This window comes from Grammomys surdaster, unplaced genomic scaffold, assembly GCF_004785775.1.
Source record: "Grammomys surdaster isolate TR1022 unplaced genomic scaffold, NIH_TR_1.0 721, whole genome shotgun sequence".
Taxonomy (NCBI): Eukaryota; Metazoa; Chordata; class Mammalia; order Rodentia; family Muridae; genus Grammomys; species Grammomys surdaster.
Window position 1 is genome coordinate 91339 of NW_021605140.1, and position 22824 is coordinate 114162.

General features: G+C 49.6%; 1 protein-coding gene across 2 annotated transcripts in view; it reads left to right on the top strand.

The window, feature by feature from the left end:
• Positions 1-22824, top strand: part of Elmsan1 (ELM2 and Myb/SANT domain containing 1) — a 68930-nt gene that overhangs the window by 42295 nt on the left and 3811 nt on the right. For both annotated transcript variants that reach the window (XM_028782146.1, XM_028782147.1), the window contains exons 2-11: positions 2569-4223; positions 5108-5407; positions 14896-15241; positions 16919-16985; positions 17637-17779; positions 17901-18004; positions 18708-18783; positions 19388-19476; positions 21055-21204; positions 22306-22521. In XM_028782146.1, coding sequence (XP_028637979.1) covers positions 2808-4223; positions 5108-5407; positions 14896-15241; positions 16919-16985; positions 17637-17779; positions 17901-18004; positions 18708-18783; positions 19388-19476; positions 21055-21204; positions 22306-22521 — 2907 coding nt within the window. In that variant the 5' untranslated portion in view covers positions 2569-2807. The remainder of the gene's footprint in view (positions 1-2568; positions 4224-5107; positions 5408-14895; positions 15242-16918; positions 16986-17636; positions 17780-17900; positions 18005-18707; positions 18784-19387; positions 19477-21054; positions 21205-22305; positions 22522-22824) is intronic.

Below are 22824 nucleotides of genomic sequence, written 5' to 3' on the forward strand. Positions count from 1 at the left end.
GATTTAAAAAATACTATTGGGGCTTGATACAAGGATTTAAAAAATACAAAGTACTTCGGATCCTCTTGACACAGGCGAGACGGCTACATTGTTATTATCAGGGCTACTTAGAGCTTGGCTGCCTAGGTGGCCCTTCCCTCTTCCTCTTCTCTCAGGCCCGTATGTTTGCCTCCTGCTTGGCAGGGCAGGGAGGGCATAGTTGTGGAGATCTCTGCGGCAGGAAGCTTCGGGGTGATTCCACCTTTCCCCAAACCAGCCTCTTGTTCTGAGCAAGTCTCTGTCTCCACTATCTTGGTATGCTGAGTTGCTGGGCTCTCCCCTGGTGTGCAGGGTAGGAAGCACAACAGCTGATCCACCCTCAGACTTACTCCCCTGCCACCCTACACACCCATGGGCAAAAGCTACCGTATCCCTGAGCTCCCTTCCGAGACTCCGCCTCATGCCCTCCAAACCCCCAAACCAGGCACTGAATAGCCCGTCCCCTGCCTAGGCCCCCTCTGACAGGAACATGTCTGCATGTGCACCCGTGGCTGCCTGCCACGTGGGCCTTCCCCCGTTGCAGGCCCCCAAAGCCCATGCTGTGGCTCCCAGGCGACAGGCACAAGTGTATGTGAGCATCCCTGGCTTGCAGCTCCCTAGAGGCACGTGGCCTGCTGGGCTTCCCTCTGTCCTGTCTCCTCCCCCACTGGTTCTTCCTCCCTCTGCCTTGCTGCAGACACACACGTATTTCTAGTTTTGCCGGGCTTGGGTCTGGGCAGTCCCACCCTTCAACTTCATCATGGAGGCCCCAGGGGGATTTTCCATCTCTGAATGGCTTTCAGTTCTCTGTTGTGAATTGGTCTGGCCGCCCAAGAAAGGGGGTTTAAAAAGCAAGAGAAAGATTTGTTCAAAGAGGTTCTCTAGCCCTGGGCGCTTGTTCAAATCCTTCCCTTCCTGCTGGTGCTAGGGTGACTCAGTGCCCTCTGTCCCTGCGATTTCCACAAATGAAAACAAAGGGGTGCACCGGCTATAGCTCGCTGTCTCCTGGGCTAAAGCTCGCGCTGTCTGCTAGGCTCAGGAGCTGAGGAAGGAAATGGAGGAGGAAGTTGCTCCCCTTCTGGGTGCTGGGTGAAAGTGAAAGAGAGGGAGGGGGCCTCCAGTGAGTCAGGCAGCCAGGCTGGCAGGCAGGCCAGTCCAGGAGGGAGCCGGGGCTGGAGCTGCGGAAACGTGCAGAGCAGAGATAGCGCGAAGTGCCTGGGAGGGAACTGGGGCTAGTTGTGGGCGGGGCTTCTTGTGGGCAGGACTTATGACGCTCGGTCTGTTCTTTGCTGGTTTTCTGGGAACTGCCCCACCTGCTATCATAATCTCTCTTGTATCCAGTGTCTGAGCCTACCAGGATCTGCAGATTCATTCTGGCCCACCTCTATCCTTCCTACCTTAGTGACCCAGGGCCAGGGTCTTGGTGAAGAGGTGGGCTATATACCCCCTACTCTTACCAACTTCCCAGAGGAAAACAAACTTAACTAAACAAATAAACAAAATTTTATCTGAAGAAAGAACAAAAACCTAATGATAAAGCAAGCAGCTATGCCTGTTGTAAAATGCAGGCCTGGATTCTATTCCGTAGCAAGGTCAATATAACAGTCATTTTAAATATCAACCTAGAGGACGATGGGGAATCTGACTCACTTGTACAACAACATGTGCTTAGCAGGAATGAAGCCCCTATCCCCGCAACAGCGTCCTCAAAATATGGTAAAGCAAAAAACTGAACACTTTACATCACAGGCAGTCTTGAGGGCCTAAGGTCTGGAACTCGGCACCCTTCATCTCTGAGTTAGACTCTGCTCTGGCCAGCCACTCGAACTACGGCGGCGGGGAAGGAGGTGGCAGCCAGCAACAGCTGCTGACCAGCTACTAGACTAAATTGGGCCCTTATCCAGCCAGGGTTGCAAAACAGGTTCTGTGCTAGTTTGAGAAAGACTCTGGCAGCCGGAGCCCCACCCAGCAACTCTTCCCAGGGGTGGGGCCTCACCTACATGCTTCAGCATAAAAGGCTGCAAGCCTAACTCTCTGGGCCCTGTGGGCTTTGCTAGAGCCTGGTGTGACAGAGAATGGGGTCACGCTGGGAATAGTCCCTGTCCCCTAACTTGCTCTGTCTTTAAGTGGAAGGGATGGTGGCCTTATGGAAATTCTGGGTCGGGAGCTGTTGTGTAGACAGCCATGTAAGGAGGACCGGACCGGTCTGCACAGTACCTAGTTTAATAGGACAAGGTTTTTAGTTTGATTTTTGCTTTCCCTTTTCCCAGTTTAACTTGGGGCTTAGGCAACATGTCGGCCCCACTTGGCCCCTCGGGCTGTGTCTTTACAGGGTACATGTTACACAATTGAATGCAGCAGACTCCAGTCTAGCTAGGAGGTGGTGGGACAAGCAGAGTGAGGAGACCTGATCCTGCTGCCTTGCTGGCAGCTGCCCCATGATTCCCGGCCCTCATATACAATGCTCTTCTGCGACTTGAGGCAGGGGGACACTAGTGCTCATATCTAGGGGTCATGTGGCTGACACTGTCACTGCTCTTTCTTCTGCAGGCTCCAGGACCTGGTGCAGCATCATGACCGAGGAGAGTAGCTGAGCTCCAGAGCCCCTCTGGAAGAGGAAGGACCAGTGGACATTTCTTGGCTCTTGCCTGAGGGCTCCTGAGTTTTCCTCTGCCTCTCTTCTGCCCTCCCTGGCTACTGGACCCGGGCCAGGCTTCCAGCAGGACCTTCTCTCAAGGGATGGGCAGCTGCTGAAGGACTCCCCATTGCCAGGCTCAGTTGGCCACACCATGAACCTCCAGGCCCAGTCCAAGGCTCAGAATAAGCGCAAGCGTTGTCCTTTTGGGGACCAGGAGCCAGCTGCCAAGGAACAGCCACCACCCCTGCAGGCTCCACCACAGTCCCTCAGAGCTAAGGAGGAACAGTACGGGGCCCACGAAGGTCCTACAGGGGTTGCCTCCACCACCCAGCCTGTGGAGCTGTCTCCTCCCAACAACCTGGCTCTGCTGAACAGTGTGGTATATGGATCAGAGCGGACCACGGCAGCCATGTTGTCCCAGCAGGCCCAAGTAAGCTCAGTAAAGTGGCCCAACTCTGTGATGGCTCCAGGGCGGGGCCTGGAGCGTGGAGGAGGTGGAGGCATCAGCGACAGTGGCTGGCAGCAACAACCTGGCCAGCCCCCACCCCACTCCACGTGGAATCACCTGCCCCTCTACAGTGGACCCAAAGGGAGTCCTCATCCAGGTGTGGGGGTCTCTCCTTACTATAACCACCCTGAGGCACTGAAGGGGAGCAAACCCGGGGGTCCTCAGCTGGATCACTATGGAAGCGCAGTGCAGCCCATGGTGCCTCAGAAGGTGCAGCTGGAGGTGGGGCGGCCCCAAGCACCCTTGAACTCTTTCCATGCAGCCAAGAAACCCCCAAACCAGTCGCTGCCCTTGCAACCCTTCCAGCTGGCATTTGGCCACCAGGTGAACCGCCAGGTCTTCCGGCAGGGCCCTCAGCCCTCTAACCCCACCTCCTTCCCACCTCAGAAGCAGCAACAGCAGCCGGCAGCCCTGCCGCAGATGCAGCTATTTGAGAACTACTACCCAATGCACCCACCGCCTTCGCAGCAGCACCAGGACTTTGGCCTGGCACCGGGTGGGCCGCTGGGGCAGACCCACCTGGCTCACCGCAGCATGGCCCCGTACCCTTTCCCTCACAACCCAGATATGAACCCAGAACTGCGCAAGGCCCTCCTTCAGGACCCTGCTTCACAGCCCGTGCTACCTCAGCCCCAGATGGCCTTCCCGCGTCGCTCCCGCCGGCTCTCCAAGGAGGGGATTCTGCCTTCCAACTCCCTCGATGGAGCTGGCACCCAACCTGGGCAGGAGCCCACGAGCAATCTGTTCCTTCATCACTGGTCTCTGCAGCAGCCACCACCGGGCGCCCTGGGGCAGCCTCATCCTGAAGCCCTGGGATTCCCGTTAGAACTGAGGGAGTCACAGCTGCTGGCCGATGGGGACAGACTGGCACCCAATGGTCGGGAGCGGGAGGCTCCCGCCATGGGTAATGAGGAGGTCACGAGGGCAGGGGGCCTCGGGGACTGTGGACAGATGATACGAAGTGGGGTGATCCAGAGCACGAGACGGAGACGCAGGGCGTCCCAGGAGGCTAATTTGCTGACCTTGGCCCAGAAGGCAGTAGAGCTGGCCTCGCTGCAGGTGAGAAAGGGCGGTACCTGCCGGGGTGGGTTGGTGCTCACAGGACAGGTTTTATTCAGTTATTTAAGGGGAACAGAGCCTCTTATTCAGAGTACCCCTGCCTGGGGCACCTGTACCACGGGACGCTGAGGTGTCTGTGCACATCGGTTGTGGGCAGGAAAGTCCTTGTTGGCTTCTCCCTGTGGAACTTGAGGACTGGGAGCTGGGGGTGCTGAGTGTACTGGTGGTTGCACTTGATGCATGTCAAAATGCATTAGCTGTAATCGAGAATAGGAAGTCACGTTGCAATAACGTTCTTTTTTTTTTTTTTTTTAAAGGCAGAGAGGAAGGAAAACCAACCAGTCTTTGAACACTTATGTTAACCTTGGATTTTTAATTTTATTTTATTCTAGCTCAAAAGTAACTTGTCCCAAACCCGATAGCAAGCGTATGGATGTGACCTGTCCCAGGTTTCTGTAAAGAGGCTGAGCCACATAGTCAGGCTAGACACCCCCCTGTTTGATCAACAGTTACTCTCTGCTTCCTTAGAAGCTGCAGCCACTGTTGCCCTTGGGTCCAGGTTGACGCACAGGAGGCTGCAGAATTTTGAGTCTTCACTCTGGTCAGATATCTGTGAGGAAGTAGCTGCAAAGCCCTCCCTTCATCTTGCCACAGTGAGATGCTTGGTGGGTGATATGTCACACCCCATAGGCTAGATAAAATAATCTGCAAGCCCCCTGTGGACAGATGACGACCTGGAATCTGCTGCTTCGGGCCAGGCGGTCAGGGACTCACCAGTAGGTGGTTGAGTTGCTGGCTTAAATGGTCATGGGGTTCCTAGGCCAGCAAACAGGGGCTCATCTTTTGAACTTCACTGCCATCCCCCCAATCTCCCTCTTATCCAGGATGCCAATGGCTCTGAGGAGAAGCGGAAAAGCGTGTTGGCCTCAACTGCCAAGTGTGGCGTGGAGTTTTCTGAGCCTGCCGTAGCCGCCAAGAGAGCTCGGGAGGAGAGTGGGATGGTACCCCTCATCATTCCCGTGTCTGTTCCCGTGAGGACTGTGGGTCCAACTGAGATGGCCCAAGTTGGAGGTGCTGATGAGGATGGGAAGGGTCTTGAGCAGTACCCCACTGAGCACAAGCCGTCAGTCATCGTAACGCGCAGGCGGTCCACCCGAGTTCCCGGAGCAGACGCTGCAGCTCAGGTATGAGAGGCTGTCCCCCAACTCCTCCAGTGCTGTCATGCTTCTAGTTCCAAAGACTCCAAAGGAAGCTGTAGAATTCGTCAAGTAACCCGGGGAGATGCTATTTTCCTTCTTTTTTTGTTTTGTTTTCCTGAGACAAGGTCTCTATGTAGTCCTGAATGTCCTGGAACTTACTATATAGACCAGGCTGGCCTTGAACCACAGATCTCCACCTGCCTGTACCTTCTGAGTGCTGAGATTAAAAATGTGTATCACCATGCCCAGCCCAGTATGTGGTACCCTTGGAATCCTCATCAGATCCTCTGGAACCGTAGTTATGGAGGGTATGAGCCACTGTGTGGGTGCTGGGGATGGAATCCTGGACCTCTGGAAGAGCAATTCTCTTAACCATTGATCTATCTTCCCAGTTATCAGGGAGATACTGTGTTTATTTTCCAAATCAAACTTGCACTAAAGTACACAGAGGGCATGAGGTAATTTTATACTTGATGTCGTGGTCGTCAGGGAGAATCTAGGATATAGATCTGTTTTTGTTGCCAGTCAGGAGGTGTCAGTGGTTCCGAGGGAAGGTCTAGAGCTAGCTAGCTTCTGGGATGTTTGCTTGTGTGTTCAGTTCTGAACCGAGCACCATGGACCCTGGCAGTACGATTGTAATGGTAGTGTTTCCTGTATTCTGTCACTGCTTTGGGGTGTTTTGATGTTTTAGTGGTGTGATGTTTGGCCCAGGATGAGACTTGCTGAGAGAAGTTTCTTTTCATCTTTAGTATGTTTTGGTGCTCTGTGGGCAGTGTATGTCTTTCTGTCCTTCTACTGCTACTTGTCTGTATCCTTCAGGAATAATTTCAAGTAGTATATAGTTGCGGTTTGCTGTTTTTTCTTCAATAACCTTGTCTTTTAATAAGCACATCAGTACAATTTACAGTTCTTTTTTTTTTTTGTAACTAATGAAAATTATATTCATGGTCTACAATGTTTTTTAAATATACGTGTATGTATATATGCATGTATATGTGTGTGTGTGTATATATATATATATATATATATATATATGTAGTAGAACTGCTAAACCAAGGTAATTAGCATAATCATTTTCTCCTATCCTTATTTTTTGTAGTGAGGACATTTAAGAGAAATAAATTAATTCAGTAATGAAAGCCATTGTGTTGTCCAATAGGCTACTGAATTTATATCTCTAGTTTTCACTGAACTTAAGTTTTGCTGTCCTCGCTCTGCCCCAGCCCCCTGCTCTCTGCCTGAGAGTCCTACCTTTATAGCCTCCACAGATAGAAACTCTGCTTCATGTAATTACTGATACACCTAGGTTGAGTTCTGTCACCTGCTGTTAGTGTTCCGTGATGCCATCCTGTCTTTGTTAATGCACTGCTGAGTGTCTGTCTGTCTCTGTGTGTGGTGTCTTTGTGTCCTTGTGTTTTCAATTGACTGGGGTTGTCACCCCTGACAACAGCGTTATTAGTTATATACTTACTGAAGTATAATGTAAGGAAGGACTTTTGCCACTTCCTGGACAGAACAAAGTTCCTAGAAGGTTTTAACTCCGTTTCCTGCCAATTCCTGGCTTGAAGAATCATTGGCAGGTATTTTAATTTTTGTATATTTGTCATCAACGGAGGACATATATGTCGTCGTTGTTCTTTGATTTACTCCAGCTACCCATTGACATCTGCCATTTCTGTTAATTTCGTGTCCCTCATATGTCCACCTCCCATCTTGGATAGTTTGTGTGTTACTTGAAGAACTTGATTAGTGTTTCCTTTGGAGTGAGTCTGCTGATGATGGATTTTACTGGTTTTTGATTTCTGGAAAGTATCTTCTTTGATCTCCTTTATAAAGCATAAATAACCTTGCTGAGTGATATAGGTCCTCGGTCTGTAGTTAGGTTCTGTCGGCACTTTAAAGATCCCACTCTGTCTTCCTGTTTATTTTATGTTTCCAGACAGGGTTTCTATTGTAGCCCTAGAACTCCATAGACCAGGCTGAAACTCTCAGAGCTCCGCCTGCCTCTGCGTCCCAAGGACTGTAATTAAAGATGGGAGCCACTACCACCAGGCACTGGTTTTTGTGTTGTTGGTGGTTTTTTTGTTTTGTTTTTTTTTTTGTTTTAATATTTATCTTATGTATATAAAATAAATAGCTATCTTCTCTAGCTATCTTCAGACACACCAGAAGAGGGATTAGATCCCATTACAGGTGGTTGTGAGGTTGCTGGGAATTGAACTCAGGACCTCTGGAAGAACAGTCAGTGCTTTTAACCACTGAGCCATCCCTCCAGCCCCAGCACTGTTACTTTAATGTATATCTTTATCTTGTACTCTCAAGATTTGAGGTGGTCTGGTTGTTTAGACTTTTTGAAAGTTTTGCTGTTTGTTTGCTTAGAGTGTACAATGCTTCTGAAGTCTTCGAGCTTTTTCTCTCGCCTTTCCTTCTGGACCTCCAGTTACATGTCTGTCAGTCCGTCACCATATAACCATTTCACCTATGTGGCATGGTCTTTCCTGTTTCCTCTCTGAATTCCAGCCTGATCTATTTCACTAATTCTCTCTTTACTTGTGTCTACTGTTAAACCCATTTATCCAGTGCTGACTTTAGGTATTTCACGTTTTGTTTTGTTTTAAGATGAGATCCCCGGTTGGCCTTGAACTCACAGAGATCCATCTGTTTCTGCCTCACATCTGTTAGGATTTTAGGTGTGTGCCGCCATGCTTAGCTAATTATTAAACTTAAAAAAAATTGGGGCTGGAGCGTTGACTCAGTGGTTAAGAGCACTTGTTCCATCTCCCAGAGGGTGCAGCTTTAATTCCCAACACTCACAGTGTGGCTCATAACCATCCATAACTGAAGTTTCAGAGGATCCGATGCCCTATTCTGACTTCCGTGGACACTGCGTGTATGTGGTGCAGACATACGTGCAGGCGAGACACTCATACACGTAAAATAAATAAATAGAAAATTCTAAAGCTATAAACACTTTTTTTGCATTTATTATTTGATTGATCATCCGTGAGGTGCATGTGCCACGGCGTTGCTGTGGAGGTCAGAGGACAACTTACAGTTCTTCCGCCACGTGAGACTCTTAGCTGGAACTCGGGCTGTCAGGCTTGGTGGCCAGTGCCTTACCCACCGAGCCGTCTCACTGACCCAGCTTCACTGCCGGGTTTACTTTCAGAGTTTCAAGATTTTTGATGCAAATCTCAACCCCCTGACCTTTAATTTTATTGTGTAGAGTAAATCTAGTTCTTGGGGTTTATATCGTAACTCCCATTTTTTTCTTGTTACCTGTTTCTTTTTTTGTCTGTCTGGAAATTGCTGGCCTCAAACGCACAGCGATCCCTCTGCCTCTGCCTCCTGTATGTATCACGGGTGTGCGGCTAGCACACCTGCCATTTCCTAATTTTCAGATCATATTGTGCTTCCTTGTATATCAGTCGGGTTGTTTTTAAATTAAACTTCAAGTATATTAGTTCATAGTCTGTGGCTTTATTAAAATAACAAGCTGGTGCTTGTTTAAAAAGACGTTTATCCAGATTATGGTTTTAATGTTGAAAGTCCAAGATTAAATGGCTTTGAGCTCTCGGCCTCTAGTAAGGGCCCTCTTGGCCCCTGCACAGTAGAGCTTATAGCATGACAGACACACAGACAGATACAAACAAGAGGACTCAAGGACCAAGGCTGTCCGTTTTAACAGCTTGCTTTATTTTAAAAACTTTGTTTTAAACAGATTTATTTATTATGTATACAGTGTTCTGCCTGCATGTATGACTGCAGGCCAGAAGAGGGCACCAGATCTCATTACAGATGGTTCTGAACTACCATGTGGTGGCTGGGAATTGAACTCAGGACCTCTGGAAGAGCAGACTGTACTCTTAACCTCTGAGCCATCTCTCTAGCCTGCTTGCTTTCTTGGTAGCTCACTCAGTTCTTAAGCAGCAGCAGTGTCTTCCAAAGGCCGTGCTCCTGGTTTGACTACCTGCGCTAGTCCCAGTGTCTTAAAGTTCTACCATTCAACTGATGCCCTATGCTGAGGACCAGGCCTCTGCTCTGTGAACCCTTGGAGGATGAACCATAGCCAAATCACGGCATCATACTCTATATGCAAGATGTCTGAGTGTCAGCTGGACATGGTGGTGCACCCCTTTAATTCCTGAGCTTGGGAGGCAGAGGCAGGTGGATCTCAGGCCATCCTGGTCTCGTAGTTTTAGGTCAACCTGGACTTTATAGAGGGCACCTGTCTCAAAGGAAAACATGACACCTTAGGTTGGCTTTGACTTTACAATAATTTTCTCTGCCCCCCACCCCTCTACTTTTTTTGTTACTGTTTGTTTGTTTGTTGTCTTCAAAACAAAACAAAAACATCCACTTTATTTTTGGGAGTGTGTGTGTGTGTGTGTGCTCCTCCCACTTGACTGCCATAGTCTCCCGGTTTGCAGCTGTGAGTGTCCTCGGGCTGGTTGGCTCTCTGGCTTCCCAGGGTTCTCTGTCTCCACTTTCTATCTTGCCATAGGAGTGCTGGGGTTATAGGCAGAGATGCCGCGGCTGCTGGACTTTTTCTGGGTGCCGGGGATCCGCCCTCTGGTCCCCACATTTACCGGGCAGGTGCTTTACTTGCCCAGCTGTCTACCCAGCTAGAGCTGCTTTAGCAGGCAAAGTTGGGATTGTGCAGTGGAAGCTAGTTCAATTAGCACCAACTCCCAACACAAAGATACTCTTAATATGGTGGCTGCTGCTGTTTGTTTGTTTGTTTGTTTGTTTGTTTGTTTTGAGGTATGATTTCTTTGTGTAGTCTTGACTGTTCTGGAACTAGCTCTGTAGACCAGGCTGGCCTTGAACTCACAGAGATCTCCTGCCTCGAGTGTTGGGGTTAACCACTACCACCGAATGACTGCTGCCGCTGTTGTGTTCCCTCTTCTTAGGCTTACTTGCTTGCTTGTCTGTTGTTTATGTGAATGGGTGTGTGTTTATGTACCACATGTGGGCCTGGTGCCCTTCAAGGCTGGAAGAGGGTATCAGTTCCCTCGGGACTGGAGTGAGTTAGTTGTGAGTCACCATGTGGGTACTGGGAATTGAACCTGGATCCTCTGGAAGAGCCACCTCTCCAGACCCCTGTTACTGCTTTGCTTTGCTTGTTTGTTTTTTGTTTTCTCTATTCAAGATACTGTATATCTTGAAAATGGATAATTAACTCCAGCACTTGTGTGTTAGTGTACATGTGTGCACGTGTGTACAGATGTGCACGCTTGTGTATGTGTGCCTATGATGGCCAGAGGATGTGTTAGCTGTCTTTCTCAGTTACACTCTACTAGAGATTTTTAGATGGGCTGTCACTGAACCTGACACTTGATGCTCAGCTAGACTGGCTGGCGAGCAGGCCCCAGGGATCCTGCAGTCTCACCTCCCAAGCCTTGGGATTACAGATGTTTGCCCCCACATCTGGCTTTTTTACATGAGTTCTGAGGATCCAAACTCATGCCCTTATGTTTGCATGCCCAGCACTTTCCCCACCAAGCCATTCCTAGCTAAGCCATGCTTACTTTTCTGTGAAATCACTTTTTTTCTTCAATAGTGCTCAGACCTATTGAAGAACACCTTCACACCTTGGACATTAAAGCTGTCTGTAACATCTTTCCGCCTTCTAGAAGAATTCATCTTTATATGGCATTTTATTTGCTAGATCTGAAGCCGTGACTTCATGGCCAGTTGTTAAAATTTACCTGAAAAGCCAGTGGGTGTGCCTGTCTGTGTGTGTCTCTCCGAGTCTCTTCTGCCCAAGAGCATTCATCTTGACTTTTGCTGGGCAGCAAAGGGCCCTAGCAATCCTGAGTCATGTTTACTTAATCAGAAACAGATGAGGTGATTTAAGCATTCTTCCCTGTAAGGAAGGACAAGCTTGTTTGCCACTGTTATTCTGAGCCACAGTTTTTATTCTGGTAGTTCTTGAAGCTGTCAAACTAGCCCTTAAATAGCATTCACCTGCAGGCTTAAGGCAGCTGAGATGCCGGGTTTGCCAGTTTGACCCCACATCCACCTCAGGTCTTGGGTCTTTAATTCTTTGTCAAGCTGTTTGTTCTGATATCTTCGGGGGAATTTTTTTTTTCTATTCAGTTCAGATTTCCTGTTTATTCTGTTGAAGAGCTGGCCTGCATGCTTGTTCTCTATAATAGGGAAGAGACAGGGCGTTCGAGATTATTGTGAGGTAATAAATTCAAGCTTGTCAGCTCTCTGAGGTCTTCTTTGTGGTTGGGGGAAAGTGTATTTAGAGGCTGGAAGTTGAGGCCTGGCAGCTTGTCTTGACAGAGGGTAGGAAGGAACCAGAGCAACTACATAGTTGGCGTCTCCATTTCATACGTGAGGAAACAGGTCCAGAAAAGTCAAGAGACTGCATTAGTCTGCTTTTCCTCACTCTTAACAGAACACCCAAGGCAGGCTAACATAATGAAGAGGGTTAGTTTGGCTGTTCTACAAAGCCCAGGGGCCTTTTCTGGTGATAACCATCCTGCAGGTAGACAGGCAGAGATCCAAGATAACTGAAGAGCTTCACAGGGGAGAAAGATAGGGACCACATGTGTCTGTCTGTCTGTGTCTATACTCTTCTGAGGCCACACAGGATTCGACAATGGCGACTCCACTCTGATGACCTATGTCAACCTCGCCAGTCACCTCCCTGCCTCTAAATATCATCCAGACTTAAGTTTCCACCTTCTTTATACTGTTGACATCAGGCTTTAAGGATTAAACTGTCACATGAGTGTATGCTTGGGGTGCAAATGCTATTGAACCGTAGCACTGGGGGGTCGGTAGCTTAATGGAAGGGCACTTGCCTAACATGTGTAGGTCTCAGGTTCTGTTCCCATCACCAAACCTCACACCGCTGCAAACCTTAGCACTCACCTGAGGTCAGATGGCCAGCTAATGGCAGAGCTGACCCTACATTACATCTTCCGAGTCTTTGTCTTTGAGGGGTTTACATATACCAGAGGGCTCCAAGATTACTGAGAGATACTGCAGGATAGTTAGCCCCAAACTGTCTGCTTTCTGGGGTCTTGTTCTGTGTGTATGTGTGTGTTATATTATTTGTTTATTTAGTATGTTTCTTTGTATTGTAGACATTTCCAGTTCATAAAAACAGAAGGGTCTAGTGAATGAATGCTTAGTCATCACCCAGTTCTCGTAATTCTACCAGAATACAGCCGACCTTACTTCATCTGTACTCTCAGGGCACTCAGTTATTCTGAGGTGCATTTCACACTGTAACATTTCATTCATAAATATGTTTGGCTTGCATTAGAATGCATACGTATGGTCTATTTGCCTGCCTGCCTGCCTGCTGACCCTGTCTTCCTTCCTGTCTTCCTTCCTTCCTTCCTTTCTACCTTCTTTCCTTCCTGTCTTCCTTCCTTCCTTCCTTCTTTCCTTCCTGTCTTCCTTCCTTCCTTCCTTCCTTCCTGTCTTCCTTCCTTCCTTCCTTCCTGTCTTTCCCTTCCTTCCTTCCTTCCTTCTTCCCTCCCTCTCTCCCTTCCTTCCTTCTCCTTCCTTCCTTCCTTCCTTCCTTCCTTCCTTCCTTCCTTCCTTCCTTCCTGTCTTCCTCCTCCCTCACTCCTTTCTTTTTAAAATAGTCTCAATAGCATTAACACAACTTGAAAGGTCAAAAATACTCAGAACAGTTTAAATCTCTTACCTATAAATAGTTGGAACTGGTTTTGTATGGGATTGTCTGGCACAAGGGGGAGGCCTTTAGCTTCAGATGTAGTTAGTTTTCTGTTGCTGTGATAAGCACCAAGACCAAAGGCAACCTGTGGAGGAAAGAGTTTATTTCATCCTATAGTTTACAGCTGTACATGGGGGAAGTAGGACAGGAACTCAGGCAGGAACCTGGAGGCAGGAGCTGATGCAGAGGTCATCGAAGAGTGCTGCTCACTGACTTGTTCATCATGACTCACTCAGCCTGCCTTCTTTTTTTTTTTTGGTTTTTCGAGACAGGGTTTCTCTGTGTAGCCCTGGCTGTCCTGGAACTCATTCTGTAGATCAGGCTGGCCTCGAACTCAGAAATCCACCTGCCTCTGCCTCCCAAGTGCTGGGATTAAAGGCGTGCGCCACCACCGCCCGGCCTCAGCCTGCCTTCTTATAGAACCCAGGACCACCTGGCCAGGGGCAGGACTGCCCACAGTGGCCTGGGCCTCCTCCATCAATTAGAAATTACGAAGATGCTCCCACAGGCTTGTCCTCAGGCCAATCTAATGGAGGCAGTTTCTCAACTGAGAGCCCCTCCTCTTAGCTGTGTTTGGTTTATGCCAAGTTGACAAACCCAAGCAGCATGGCTCCACTGCTGTTTCTCCGGGTGGTCATGCTGTTCCCTAAAGGCAGAGAGGAGTGAACGTACTTGGTTTGTCCTAATTCGTAGAAGGGACATGATTACATATAGGAAGGAAAAGGTCATGCAAGGGCCTCAGAAGGGGAGCCCCCTTGGCTGGATGTGTTGAAGGAGCTGGATCCTTGAAGGGGGAAAGCCTATGGCATCCTCAAGTCAACTTGACCGACCTTTGTTTACCATGTGCCCAGAGATGCTGTAGGTGTCCCCTTGGAGAGTGTTAACATAGACTGAGAAAGGCTATTTCTTGATGGCCCTGCTTTCTGCTCAGTGTAGAGGCTCATAAGGCATACCATATAGAAGGTGAGCTAGGAAGGCCAACCTCTGACAACATGGGTGGGTTAGTTGCAGATCTAATACTGTTCCACAGCTTAGGTTTTCGTGTACAATGCAGGCGTCCATCCATAAAGAATCTGGATTTCAGTAATGACAGAAACATTACTGCAACCACGGAGGATTGATTTCCAAATATCCGCACATATTGCTATCCAGGAGGCTGGACCACCTGTCCTCTGTTGCCCTCTCTAGGCCAAGGATCTGAACGTCAGGGTAGAGGGAGAGATGCTGTGGGTTGGAGATTTTGCTCCGTAATGTAGTGGAGTGCTTGCCCAGCATAGGAAAGGCTCATATACATAAAATAATCTTTAAAAAAATGAATTCAGTCTCTTAAAAAAGAGGTAAAGATATGCATGGGAAGTATCATTTTAAATGGCTGGCAAAGTCAGCAGAGCCTGGCTGAGCAGTTGAGCACATGGCTCTTCCCGACTGGACTCTCCTTCCTACTGCGTGCTTAGCAGTGTGACTGGATGCTATGGCCCAGAACCCAAGTTTATAACTAAGACTAAGAACCCTTTCTAGATTCTGACAGGATTGATTCCTCTTCTCTCTCTCTCTCTCTCTCTCTCTCTCTCATTTAAACAAAAGTAAAAGTAGAACAGACAGCTTCCTCAACCTAAGCCACTTTCTCTGGCCTCACGGGAAGTTTGCTAGCCTGTGTCTCTGCCTGGTGGAGACAGTAGGCTGAGCTCTGGGGCTTTCTCGTCTTCCAAGACTACAGGTTTCTGGGGGCACAGGAGGCTGAGCCCCTTCCTTTTGTTTCCTTCTCCAGGCTGAAGACCTGAATGTCAAGTTGGAGGGGGAACCTTCCATGCGGAAACCAAAGCAGCGGCCACGGCCGGAGCCTCTCATCATCCCCAACAAGGCGGGCACCTTCATCCCCCCTCCTGTCTACTCCAACATCACCCCCTACCAGAGCCACCTGCGCTCTCCTGTGCGCCTTGCTGACCACCCCTCTGAGCGGAGCTTCGAGCTGCCCCCTTACACACCGCCGCCCATTCTCAGCCCCGTGCGGGAAGGCTCTGGCCTCTACTTCAATGCCATCATATCATCCAGCAGCGTCCCGGCCCCTCCGCCTATCACGCCAAAGAGTGCCCATCGAACCCTGCTCCGCTCCAGTGAGTGAGCCTGGTAGTGGTGGGGGTGCGTGTAGAGAGACAGTTCTGTCTGCGGGTTCTGGGGGCTGGAGGAAGAACTCTGCTGTCTCCCCCGAGGGGGTGGGGTGATGCATGGTCGGTCCTCCTGTTTGGATTCTGAGCCCCAGTCCACTGATGGGGTGTCACATCCACAAGTCCAACTGCTCAGACCTCAGTTCCTTCAGGATTCAAGGATCGGGGTTTGATTAGTCATGCTTGGCTGATGATGGCGTTACTGATACTCAGCAGATCCACAAACAGCAGTTTCTTAGGATTCAATCCATTAGCTGCCTCCTTGGGCTGTAGTAGGGACTGGTTACGTTAGCATTGTTCACAGTAGCTGGTTGACTTACTCTCCTGGGCCTGTTGAGACATTCTGGTCAAGAGCAGACCTGGGCGTTGTGAGGCTTAAAAATGTCCATGTTACAAAGGGGTTCCGTTCCTTGGAAAGTGGGATCACTTGATCCCTTACAGAGGTATGGCATCTTCTCTTCAGTCTTCTCCCAGTTAACCTCTGACCCCAGATATCACCCATGGTGTAGTTCTCTGGTGCCTCCTGGTGTTTGTGGATGGAAATTGCCCTGTGATGTCAAACATGGGTTTTGCTTACCTGGGAAGTTCCTCTCCCTGGCTTAGTTTGTGCTGGAAATCACGGGCCAGAGCCAACAAGATGTCAGTCAGTGTACCCAACAAGCGTTTACTGAGCGTTGGGTGTAAAACCTCGAATTGGATCCCGGGTAGGCTCCAAGAATGTATGGGTACTGTTATCTAGTCTAAAGAACGTGCAGGGCGGGATTATTAGGGAATTGACAAGAAAACTTGGGAAACAGAAAGGCAGAGGTCCGAGCACCAAGTTTCTAACCTTCAGAAGCCTGGATAGATAAGGAAAGAATTTGAGAGAGGGTGGAGCCAGAGCTGAGCTGGAACTGGAGAGTGGGAGGGGCAGACAGCAGGCATGGCGTGGGGCTGAGCAGGGGAGCGAGGGCCATGAGGTAGGGGTGAGAGCCTAGGCCATGGGGAGGGAGGTACAGACACGAGGAACTGCCCAAAACAGCTTACGGGTTCACACTTAGCCTCACATTGCAGGGGACGGCAACAGAGGTTTTGTCTGTTTTGTTTTGATTAAGGGAGTGTCTTCATCCAGTCGGGCTTTAAGTTTAAGTTGGAGGAAAATGAGACAAAAAAAAAAAAATCCAGAGAGAAGATGAAAAGATAATTATAAAGACCTTTACCATCTCCCTGGTACGCTTCTGTGATAGAATAAAACAAAAGTAAAGGATAGTTCTATACAGAAGCATGCGCAGAGAGGGAGCTCCTGGAAGCTGGAGCTGGGTTCTGGTGGTCCTGCTAACACTGATAGCTGATAGTTGTGGAGGTGGAGTGCCAGGCTCTTAATTAGATCAGAAATCTCATTACCCCCGGGAGACAGAGAAGAAATAACCCCTTTTGCAGATGTGAAAACTGAGGTACTCACATGTTTAATACAGGGCCGGAGTTGCACAGTCATCAGGTTGCAGAGCAAGGACAAAGGGTGCCTGAGTTCCGAATGTACTCAGTGAGTCACCACTGTGACTCTTGCATGCAGGACAGCCATCTAGGACAGGAGTGTTTTCCTGAAGGGAGGAAGGGGCCATTTACCAATTTGCTCTTTGCCCATAGATAGTTCTGAAGTCACCCCGCCCGTCCTCTCTGTGATGGGGGAGGCCACTCCTGTGAGCATCGAACCGTAAGTGCAGCCCTTCCCCAGGCCTATGGCGTATGGGTGCCCAGGCGGGCCTAATGCATTGCAGATTAGCTTTGGGAGCAAGGGGAGGGTTCTGTGGCGGCCATAATAGAGCCGCTGACTTCACAGAGTCTCTGGACTTCAGTCCTGGGCTCTCTCCTGCCAGTCTTTGTGTGGACGATGCAAAGAGAGGAAAGGGAAGGACCAAGCTAGCTTGAATTTGTCATGAGGCGAGCTGGGTGGGAGGGCCCAAGAGTCTCTCTTTATCTGGTAAATATGGAGTCTTGCGGGGCAGTGGTGGCGCACGCCTTTAATCCCAGCACTTGGGAGGCAGAGGCAGGCGGATTTCTGAGTTTGAGAGTTCGAGGCTAGCCTGGTCTACAGAGTGAGTTCCAGGACAGCCAAGGCTACACAGAGAAACCCTGTCTCAAAAAACAAAACAAAACAAAAAAATATGGAGTCTTGCCCTTCTGGTCATGCCCTGAGCCAGGCTGTCCTCACTGGCTCCCAGAAGCCAGATTCCCTCCACCCAGCTAAGGCTTTACCGCATTCTGCATCTGCCAACTGTACCATTTTCTTCCCATCCTAGGGAGAAAGTCAGGTTCTCTGTCCCCACAAAGTGAGGCCTCACTCCCTGCCCTTCCGCCCCTGCAGACGAATCAACGTTGGTACCCGGTTCCAAGCAGAAATCCCCATGATGAGAGACCGAGCGCTGGCAGCTTCTGACCCCCATAAGGCTGACTTGGTGTGGCAGCCGTGGGAGCATCTGGAGAGCAGCTGGGAGAAGCAGAGGCAAGGTAAGGAGAGCTCTCCAGGGAACAGGGCATGGTGGGCTGGAGGGCAGATGGGCGGGCTGGGTCCCGTAGGATCCAGCCCTAACATGACTTCCTGTTCTCCCAATGCTTCTGGTGAGTCCAGTGGATGACCTGCTGACGGCTGCCTGTTCAAGCATTTTCCCTGGGGCTGGCACCAACCAGGAACTGGCCCTGCACTATCTGCACGAGTCTAGAGGGGACATCCTGGTAAGAAAGCCTCGTGAAATTCGGGGGTAGGGGGATGGTTCCTTTAATAAAGCAGGAACAGGTTTCTCCCTACCTGCTGCCAGAACCAGACTTGGTGGTATAAAATTTTATTAATTTATACTTGCTCTTTCACATATGTTTCAATGGGAGTGTGTGTGTTTCTTTTATTTTATTTTTATTTTTTTTTCTCTTAACCCTCTTCCACCCCCACCCCCAATCATGACTGTCTACCTTGCCTTGGCCTCCTCAGTACGGAATGACCTGGCATGGTGATTTGAGGTAGCTACGAGGGGTCTGAAGAGGCTATTGGAGTTTGGCCTAAGGGGACTCTAGTCTCAAACCCTGGCTAGGTGTGTGAGGTCCTACTCTTGAACCCAGTCCCTGATTCCAGATGGGTAGATTCCCCCACTCTCAGACAGGATTGTCACCGCAGGCATTCTCTGTTCAGACTACTTGCTTTGATGGCTGTGGTTCCCCTAAAGGATTCCTGCAGTGGTCTTACGACCTGAGTCCTCTGCAGCCCTCTTCCTGTGGTCTTTGCCATCCTCCCACATGCCCTGGCTCCTAGCAGTTAGGCCAGGCAAGAGTAAGTGCCTGCTCTACCAGACACTGGAGGAAGCCCTCGACATGTTCTCAGGCCTGGGGTACTCATCCATCACTACGACTCTCCCCAGCTTCCTGACTGCCCTCTCTTCCCCTCCAGGAGGCACTCAACAAGCTGCTACTGAAGAAGCCCCTGCGGCCTCACAATCACCCACTGGCAACATATCACTACACAGGTGGGCCTGAGCCTCAAGGCTGTCCAGCATCCGTGGGGCCCTGCTTGGTGCTGGGTCACAGTCCTGAATGGGAGTTGGGACGGAGTCAGCCAACAGTCAGAGCAAGGAAACTAATATCAAAGCCAGATCATTCTCTTGGGGCTCCCCATGCTCTTGAGGGGAAGTGGGTAGGCATTCCAGGCAGAGGTGGGGGCTGGGGGGGAAGCCCTAGTCACAGGTACAAAGGTCAGTCCTAGAGAATGCAATCCAAACTGATATCAGGTACCTGGAACTTAGCCTTACAGTGCTTGCCTTATTCCGGATGCTGTACTGTAAGAGAAGCATTAACACAGTCATGGGATCCCAGTAGCCACTGTTGCTGAACCTCTGTTAGGTTCCCTTTTGTCTGTACCAGGGAGAGCCCCAAAAGGCTGTTCCCACCTTACAGCTTTCATGTCTGGAAAGACAGGTTCTGATGTCCATCCACACCTGACAAGCAAGGAGAGTGAGGCTCCAAGGGACTGCTAGTACATAACCAAAGTAGATGAGCATGGGCTCACGCCTAGTGGTGAGGGTGTCCACTTTCCTGCCCGATTCACAGCCTGGCCCCCTGTCTGCTCTCCAGGCTCTGACCAGTGGAAGATGGCTGAGCGGAAGCTGTTCAACAAGGGCATTGCCATCTATAAGAAGGACTTCTTCCTGGTGCAGAAGCTGGTGAGTAGGGGCGAGTGAGGGGTCCTGTGGTCACTCAGCAAGTGGCCAGGTGGCAGGGTGCCTGTTGAGTGTGCCTGAGTTCGGGCCCCATCACTGTGGTTAGATCACTGTTAATCCGTAGCTACAGAGAGAGCTTGATAAACCACAGCTGCACAGAGGATCCTCCAGTGACTTCTGAGCTCTCGGGACTTTAGGCCTAGATATGGCTGAACCTAGCGGGCAAATAGAGGAGGCAAGAGAAAACGGTCCTTATATGGGAGTGTATTATTGCCTCAACCAAACCCAGTGAACCATCACATCACTTACTCGGCACACATGGAAAAACAGAAATTACGAAGGTCGGGGGGACTAGCCTTAGGACGTGCAGCCCTTTGGTGGCAGTTAGCAAGGCGAGGGCCTTCTGCTTCCTCTCTGGGCTTTCCCTAAATCCTCTTAAACATGATGACACTGTGACATTTCTCTTCCTTATTTGGCACTGCTCCCTGGAGAGGAGTGGATCTGTTCTCCCTGAGTGATGAAGGGGGTTTTGCACTGCTGTATTGGCGCTGGCTTTGGATGTGGAAGATGCCCAGATACTTTAGTTTGAAAATTTTCAAATGTATAGAAAATAGAGAAGAGTAATTCCAGGACCACTCATTAATTAATGCCTCGCTGAGGCTTACCAGTTTTACCGTTTGTCTCGTTTTCTTCTCGTTCTCTGTGTGCATCTAAATACAGATCCATGAAACACACAGAGCTATCTCTTCTTCCCGCTTCTGTTTCACCAAATCATTTAAAGTAAACTATAGCTGAGCCTGGATGTCTAGGCCTGTAATTATAGCTATTTAGGGGGACGGTGAGGTAGGAGGATTGCAAGTTCAAAGCCAGCCTGGGCTACTAAAGTGAGTTTAAGGCCAGCCTTAGATAACTTAGTGAGACTCTGTCTCAAAATTTAAAATGGGGGCAGGTAGGATTAGAAGCACTATTTAATGGTAAACATTTGCCTGGCCATGTGCAAGGCCTTATATTGAATGCCTAGCACAGGGGCAGGAGGGTTCTTTTCAAATCAAACTTCTCTAAGCGTTGGCAAGCACTGTAAAGGCACATTGAGAGGCCCGTGGGGATGGTCTGTGGTTCAGACGTCACGTCACTTACTGCTTACATTGAAAAGCAGAAACGAGGATGATGAGGCCCCTTTCACTGGGGACTCCAGGAGGAGCCAGGAGAGCGTCCAAGAAGTGTGAAGAATAAGAATGAGTTTAGTTACACTGCTGCGGTACAGATTCTGACAGCCAGGGCTCCTGATCCCCTCTGGCCCAGTGCAGCCTCTTGTACTGGGGCTCTCCTAGGTCACAACCCTCTAATATCTAGTCCACAGTCAAATCTACCCAGAAATTCTGGTCCTTTGGCGTTCCTCATTGAAACGGTGCAGAAGCCTGGATTAATTGCATTGGTCAGAGATTCACTGTGGAACAGGCATTGAATTGAGAATTGGGGTTTGGGGTTTAGTTTTTTTGCCAGAGGCTAAGGGGAACACGCTGTGATGAGAAAGGTGAGCCACATCCGCTCCCCCTGACTTCTGTTTTGGCTTTAACTCAGATCCAGACCAAGACCGTGGCCCAGTGTGTGGAGTTCTACTACACCTACAAGAAACAGGTGAAAATTGGCCGCAATGGGACGCTCACCTTCGGCGACCTGGATACCGGTGACGAGAAGTCAGGCCAAGAGGAAGTTGAGGTGGACGTTAAGGTGAGTCCTTCCCCGACTCCGCTGCCTCACTCTGGGTAACACTTGGGCCAGGACCTGACTGGAAGCCTGAGTTTATACAGGGTTGACAGAGGAGAGCAGATCCCTGACAGCTCGTGGGAGCTGGTGGCCCAGGCCATGGCCCTTTTGAGCTCTCCAGTATGAACTGTCCGGGTTGTAGGAACGATGCTGACTGTAGAACACTGGAGAGTCGGCACCACAGCTTCGTCTCACTGCCTCCTCCCAGCCGACCACCAAGGCCACTTCTGGGCTCCAGCTTTTATACCATCTTTATCATTTCTGCTTTGTCTGTGCGTTAACACACACCACAACTACAGCTTCTGTCACGTCCCACACAACTTTTATTATTAATTTTTTTTGAGTCGGCTCATTTTTTTTTTCTCAAAAGGGAAGCTTTATATTACAATCATAAATAGAAACCAGTATTGTTGCCTATAAATAGAAGGTACTGGGAAAAATAAGTACACATGAAAACCAAACACTGTTACTAAATGCCAGCTACATGCTGCTGTTGCCTGCCAGGACACTGAGACAGGGCTGGCTTCTCTTTTAGACAGATTATCGAGTCTAGGGAAGAGGCACATTAACACCAACCCTGACTTGGTCTTTGAAAGACTCTGTGATTTAATTTTGCTCCCATGAATCCTCTTGACATTGTCTCTAGGTTACAAGTCAAGACTTGGTGGCATTCTGCTTTGAGATCAGGGAGTAGTTTGGTTCCTGTATTGCAGATAGGGTATAGAAATACAGAAAGTATCACAGACCTCCTGCCTGACACACGAGGTCACTCTGTCTGAAGAGTGCTCAAAAGATTCTGGGCATCTCTCCAGGAAGCCAGGTGGTTTGTGGGTCCTGGCAAACTCCCTCCATACTCCTGGCTCAGTCTCACCCTGAGGGCACCCAGGGTCAGGACTATGATCCTTTTCCAGGCCAGCTGGCCATAGGAAAGCGATGACTTATGACAGAGTCCTAGTACAAGAGGCTAGACTGGGCCAGGACAGGACTGCGGACCCAGCAGGTGCTCGGGAGCCTGGATCAGAGTCTTTACTCTGGGATGACAGAGATCATCCTTGTCCCCCATAGACTTCTCAGAAGTTCCCAAGGGTGCCACCTCCCAGAAGAGAGTCCCCAAGTGAAGAGAGGCTGGAGCCCAAGAGGGAAGTGAAAGAACCCAAGAAGGAGGGGGAGGAGGAGGTGCCAGACACCCAGGAGAAGGGAGAGCAGGAGGAGGGCCGAGCAGAGCGCAGCCGGCGGGCCGCCGCTGTCAAGGCGACACAGACACTACAGGCCAATGAGGCGGTAAGTGACCTCCACCTTTGCTCTCCAAGGGCAGAGCTGGAAGTCTGGGCAAAGCTTGGGGGGTGTGGGGGAGGATAGCTGGACCATGGTGACCCTCATGGTCATAGACCAGATACTTCGTGTGCTTCACTTACTTGGGTGTTAACCCTGTGTTTGGTAAGGACTATTGTGAGTCTCACTTTACAGCTAAGCGAACTGGGGCTGAAGGTTACGTAGCTTGTGGACAGCCTGATTCAGACTGCAATTTATTTTTCCATTGCAAAAATATATTTGTTTGTATTTATATGTATATACACGTACTAT